At 43.4% G+C, this 6,497-nt stretch overlaps 1 protein-coding gene across 2 annotated transcripts in view; it reads right to left on the bottom strand.

The window, feature by feature from the left end:
• Positions 1–1,142: 1,142 nt before the first annotated feature.
• meis1a (Meis homeobox 1 a) overlaps positions 1,143–6,497 on the bottom strand; it is a 35,024-nt gene continuing 29,669 nt past the window's right edge. For both annotated transcript variants that reach the window (XM_070914265.1, XM_070914257.1), the window contains exons 10-12: positions 3,789–3,847; positions 1,606–1,695; positions 1,143–1,252 (exon numbers count right to left, since the gene is read on the bottom strand). In XM_070914265.1, coding sequence (XP_070770366.1) covers positions 1,194–1,252; positions 1,606–1,695; positions 3,789–3,847 — 208 coding nt within the window. In that variant the 3' untranslated portion in view covers positions 1,143–1,193. The remainder of the gene's footprint in view (positions 1,253–1,605; positions 1,696–3,788; positions 3,848–6,497) is intronic.

Genomic DNA, 6,497 nt, shown 5'->3' with positions numbered 1-6,497 from the left:
GTCAGCCTCCTCCATGTTGTGCTCTCCAGCTCTCAGAGGTCAGCTTCATCAAGACTGCGTTGAAGTCGAAGTTGAAGTTGAACTCACCTCTGTGAGCAAATTATTGAGCTAATGGTGGCGACTCTACTGAAATAAACATTTACAAAAAAATGAATGTTTGCAGTTTTAAATGTTGTCAGAGATTCAAATTTAGGATCCAGTTTGGGATCATTTCTCAGAAGAAGCACATAGAAAAAAAGGAGGCCAAATGTGTGTGTGTGTGTGTGTGTGTGTGTGTGTGTGTGTGTGTGTGTGTGTGTGTTGCGGCTGCATGCATGGTTGCATCAGATCCCAGCTGACAGGTGTATTGTTTCCTGAAGCTCAGTGAAGAAACACTAACGCTTCTCCTGAAGACTCTTTCATTGTCTTTGGTCTGAGGGATGTTGCCGTCTGACTGACCACATTTTAGGAAAATCCCTCCTCAGCCAACCCCCCCCCCCCCTTCCCATCTCTAACTCCTCTACACTTCCTTTCTACACATTAACATCCTCTTAATCCCCCCCCCCCACTCCAGCTTAATAATGAAAACTGCTTACGGAGTAATTGGACTCTGTGTAATGAAATAAAGGGATGAGAGCGTTCTGCGTCTCTCACTAATGACAGAATATGGAGAGGATCTCAGAGGATTAATTGACCTTTAAATCAGATGGAAATGGCTTTAATTAGTGAGGAGGAGCTGAGAGGAGTTGGTGAGAGGGTAAGAGAGATGTTTCGCTGTTACAGTGATGCCACGCAGTCAGGCGCCCCGGGCTGTTCGGGGTTCGGTGTCTTGCTCGAGGGCACCCCGGCAGCCTGGAGGCGAACTGGCTCTGCTCCGTGCCTCATTTACAGGACTTTATGTTAGGGAAGTGTATTGCTGCCACGCCGGGAAAAGGATCAGTATCGCGTTAAAATGTGAAAAGTTTATTGTTATAACAAGATGTTTTTCATGTTATTACGACACACGAAAGTATCACTTATCACAATATACTATTTATCTGGTTACTCTGGACTCATTCTTCCTTCCTTGCATTTTAAAATCCTTCTTCGTGAACGCACACTTATCCGAATCACAGAACAGCGAGCTGATGCCTTAAACACCTGACTGGTGTTACTCACGGTGGTTTGCTGGGACACTGGGCGAGTCCTCTACCTTCAGGGGGGTGTTGGTGGTGCTACATGTAGTGCCACTGTCCCTCCACGCCCATCCCCATCCCCACACCACCCATAGGACCTGCAGGACAAACACATGAACACACACGCGGTTAAATCATGAACATCTCTAAAACAAACCACTGACGGCCTCAGCTGGACTCATGTGGGATGCTAAAATGCTAACGTTAGCATGGTAATTTGCTAACGACATCCAGGGACGTTTGTGTAGGAATGTGCAAAAGTTTACAGTATGAAGTTTAAAGAATATCTGCGACGTACAAGATAGTAACCAAGAAGATGTGAGTCATGAAACTCATTTTTAATTATATTCTCCACATAAAACTATTCAAATGTCCCCATTTAGAGCTGCATCGAAACAGTCCACAACAACATAAGGATGAGACTGAACTGTGTGTGTGTGTGTGTGTTTACCAGGTGGTCTGATTCCCATGTGTGTCTGTCCGTCCATAACGAAGCCTCCCATTGGCTGACCATCTGGGCCGTACGGTCCTGGCTGGCTCACTGTGGACATGTGGGGGGGGGGGGGGGGTTACTCTTTTTAATTATCTTGCTGCCTGCTGTCCCACAATGATGACATCACTCTCACATTCACACTGTGAGGCGGGACGTTCGACAGCTGCTGTCTATCACAGAGCGTCTCGTCAGTGTTCAGGTCTGTCTGTCTGTCTGTCTCTGTCTGTCTGTCTGTCTGTCTCTCTGTCTGTCCAACACTGTCCACAGTGCGATACCTCGACACCTACAGATTTTCTTGACCTTTTCTGTGGACATTCTTGCTCCCTAGAGGATGAATATCAATGATTTTGGCGACGTTTAGGACAAACTTTACATTTAACAGCCTGACTGCTAATCTGTAAAAATAGCCAAATCATCAGCATGTTGTGTTTTTTCCAACACTTCATATGATACTGTGGAGTATTTTCTCTACACTGTCCCATTCCCAGGACTCCAGTCTTTAACAGTTTCTCATCGCTGTCATTCAGCTGTGTATCGATGCTTTTGTGTGGAAGTCAGCCCCGGGGTTAATGCTAACAAAGCTCAGGGGCCAAAAGGCTAGCGCTACTTTAGCCCCGCTTTAGCCAGGCTCCTATTTGTTTTAATCCCAGGTTAAAATGTTCAATGGAGTGGTCAGTCAAAGCGATTAGCGTCTTTGTCTGGAGCTAATCCTGCTGGGGTTTAGAGGCCATTCAATCCTGGAGTTTAAGCCTCTCTGTTCGCTTTAACACACCGAGGAGCCAAGAGAGCAAAAGACACAGTAAGAGGGGGGAAGTTCAGCCGTGAGACTGTTGTAGTGTTAGTGTCTTACTGCTTAGTGTCTTACTGCTCAAATTCAGGCTACTGGAGTTAGTACTCCAGTTATAATCTCGGAGTACGAAGCATGAAGACATCACATCCTGGTTTCAGAAATCTGCAAACCTTATCCAGTACTGTGGCATGTAAACTCTTAATCCAGCTTCTGATAGGTCTGCCATGTTTGCAAATGACATCGTAGTTAGTCAGTCAAACAACAAATATTACGATAAATGATGTAATAATCATTTAAAAGTGAGTCATGACACTGGTAATGAAGAGAATACATTTTCCATCTCTGAAGATTAGACGAAGAAGCCAAATCCAGCAGTTGGTACAAAAGTATGGGGATGTGAATAAAGAGGTTTGTCTATGTTTGGGATCAAACCGGACCGGGATGCTACCGTACATGTGAACACACTCATTTACACTCTAAATGAACATACTTGTCTTGACTCAAACATTTCTAGCTTTTACTAAAATACAGTTCACACTTGGCTCACGAACAAAAACTCTGCAGGCGAAGAAAACTGGACTTCATGAGCAATAAAATCAAACGCCAGAACAAATGTGCAATCCAAATGTTTATCATGGTGACATATTCAGGAAGCACTTAATGCAAACTGACACCAAACCATCTGAGAAGGAAGACGTGAAAGTCTTTTGGACTATTTTGGAAAAATCATGGATAAAGTTAAAGCTGTACGCTGCCATTTAAGAATGTCACCGCATCACAGTAACATTAAAACAAAGCTCAAGGGAGGCGGTGACAATACGATTCTACCATCTACTTTAATATTAGGTTATGTGGGATGCTTTTGAATTATTTGAATTCAATCTCGATCTTTTGAAAACATGACAGCCGTTCCCAGAAAACCTTGAGATCTGAGACTCGAGAGTCGCTGCAACTTTATCAATACAAGACGTTTCCACTATCACAGGCTGCACTTCTGGCTTTTGTTTATCTTCTGGGTTTGATTAGCTTTTTTCCATCATATCTCAGATGTCAGACCTTGATCATTATCGTGCGTTACCATGTGACAGAAACACAGCTTTAACGAACAGTTGAATAGAAGAGAAATGCATGTTTTCAACATGTTGGAATGGATTCAATAATTATTGGAATGGATTCAATAATTATTGAATCCACTCCAATTGTGGGAACGAATTAAATTTTATCATGAGTTTAATGTTTACTTAAAGCCCAATAATTAAATCTAATTACCATCGGGACTTGAGGCTGTTGAAGGAATAAAGTTTGTTCCCTCTGGATGCAGATCTGTAAATAGAAGGAACTTAAAACTTGCCTGCTCTGTTGGACTGATCGATCATGGGCTGAACGATCCGCCGCCTCGCGTTGATGAACCTGAGAAAAAGAAGAGGAGGAGGAGGAGGAGGAGGAAGGAAAGACACCCAGTGACAGTTTATAAATGAGGAGGGCCACTGGACATCAAACACATCACTGCACACAGAATATCTCAGGTTTCTCTGATATCTGATGTTTCCTTCTTATTTTCTGAGCGTGACGGGAAGAAATAGGATAAAATCACAACATACAGATGAAGACATCGTCCGCCTAGTTAACGCACATCTATCAGTGGAGAATCTAGTTGCTGAAATATTGTTTGTTGTAAGGTCCAAAAAGTTTCACATCATTTCAAAAGGATTTTCAAGTTTCAAAAAACTGCAAAATAACAATAATAGATTCAGAATCATCTCAGATGGAAGTTTCTACAGTAGTAAGAAAATGTTTAGGACCACTCGGATGAAAATTTAAAGATTTTACAATTTTCCATCAAACTTTTATTGTGTTTTGTATAGTTTGGTTTCCATTAGCCAACACTTCGGTTTAGCAGCTAAAACAGTTTGGTTCAGGTTAGCTAACGGCTCAGATTTGCAGCTAAAAGAGTTTGGTTCAGGTTAGCTAACGGCTCAGTTTAGCAGCTAAAACAGTTTGGTTCAGGTTAGCTAACGGCTCAGTTTAGCAGCTATAACAGTTTGGTTCAGGTTAGCTAACGGCTCAGCTAAAACAGTTTGGTTCAGGTTAGCTAACGGCTCAGTTTTGCAGCTAAAACAGTTTGGTTCAGGTTAGCTAACGGCTCAGTTTAGCAGCTATAACAGTTTGGTTCAGGTTAGCTAACGGCTCAGTTTAGCAGCTATAACAGTTTGGTTCAGGTTAGCTAACGGCTCAGTTTAGCAGCTAAAACAGTTTGGTTCAGGTTAGCTAACGGCTCAGTTTAGCAGCTATAACAGTTTGGTTCAGGTTAGCTAACGGCTCAGTTTAGCAGCTAAAACAGTTTGGTTCAGGTTAGCTAACGGCTCAGTTTTGCAGCTAAAACAGTTTGGTTCCAGTTAAGTTCTGATTTATTATTTGCAGTTTAAATAAATTAGCCAAATCAGATGAAATTAAGCGGTTTTGTTCCGCTTAATTTGGAGCTTGGCCAACTGCTGACCAGTGGAAAACTATTGTTGTACACAAAAGAGCAACCAGCAATGTAGTCACATTTCAGTCCTGGTGCATTTACATTATTTTTCCTCAGGTAATACATGTGTTAATACTCTGCTTATTAACCAGTTAATACAGTAGAAGAACGTGTTAACTGCACTGAAACCAGAGGCTGAAGTCTGTGACGGCGTCAGGCTTCGGGGGGGTTGCAGCAGTGGTGCATTCATACATGTCCCCTTCTAAGTACACTCTTGAAAGCCATCATCCTGGTATGTGTGACCTATGACCTGGCACCTTCTGTGACCCCCCCTCCCTCCCTTAACTCCCCATATTCCCCCTGCCGCCTCCCCTCTGCAGAGGAGTGCTCTGGTCTTCCTCAGCTTAAAGCCTTCTGAACCGCCCGCCGACCCCTCCTGACCCGCCCCGGAGTGAAAGCTCTGTGGTTTCCCACTTGATTTATGTCCCCTACAGCCACCCCCCCACCCTCGCCCCACCTCCTCACCCCCCGGGTGGGATGGTTCCATTTCAACTTGTTCGCAAAAGAGGGAGGGGAGGGGGTTAAAAAAAAAGTGGGGGACGACCCTGTTTCCTTTTCAGAAAAACAAAAGCCACAGCAGTCTTTTCAAGAAGTAAAAAAAAAAAAGGCGAGGAGGAGGAGGAGGAGGAGGAGGAGGAGGAAGGGTAAGATACAGAGGAAAGTAAAGGACATTGTCTGGACTGATATCGACGAGGCGTCCTCCCTGAACAGCTGATAAGACTCAAAGAATCTGATCCCTCTGGACTCAGGAGAACTTTAGTGATGCTTTAAAAACACAAAAATACTTAGAAGAGTGTACAAAGTGCACATACTAAGAATAAGAAAAGACAGTTTGAAACAGGAGCAGTGTCACAAGATGTTGTTTATGTCCATGTTAATACTGGACACTTTAGAAATCCTTCAAATGAAACAGTTTGAGAAGGAAAAATGACTCTTTGGTTGAACAGTTCCTAGTTCATGTGCACACTATGGCCATAACCTGCGATGAGGGCGGCAACAAAACAAATGCTCGCCAAAGAGAATCACCTGATCCTTTGTTTTTAGCCTCCATTAGAGTCAAAGCTTCACCTATCGATGACCCCCTCGCACCATGAGACTGAGTTTACGGCGGTCAGCCCCTAAACCCGAACACACACACACACACACACATCGACCGTCGGCTGCTTCCACGACACTGAGCCTCATTCTTCTGCAGCCAGACGACCCATAAACCGCCCAGTCACAGTCCAATTCCAGTTTTAAACTATCGAAGTGAGGACATTTGTGCATTGTGAGGACATTTTGGTCAGTCCTCACTATTTCAAAAGAGTGTTTGAAGGTTAAGACGGGGTTTTATGGTTAAGGTTAGAATTAGGGGTAAAGGTTGGGGTTGGGCATTTAGTTATTATGGTTAAAGTTAGGGGGCTCTGGAATGTATAATGTCAATGAGGGTCCTTAAAAGTATAAGGACCCTTATATATACGTTTTTACGTTTGGCTGAAGTACTAAAGTTTGCAGATTTAAAAAGAGAAGATGTAATAAAGGCGGATGGAA

Source organism: Enoplosus armatus, chromosome 2 (assembly GCF_043641665.1).
Source record: "Enoplosus armatus isolate fEnoArm2 chromosome 2, fEnoArm2.hap1, whole genome shotgun sequence".
In the NCBI taxonomy this organism is placed as follows: Eukaryota; Metazoa; Chordata; class Actinopteri; order Centrarchiformes; family Enoplosidae; genus Enoplosus; species Enoplosus armatus.
Note: the sequence above shows the minus strand (reverse complement) of the source record. Positions and strands in the feature narration are given on the sequence as shown.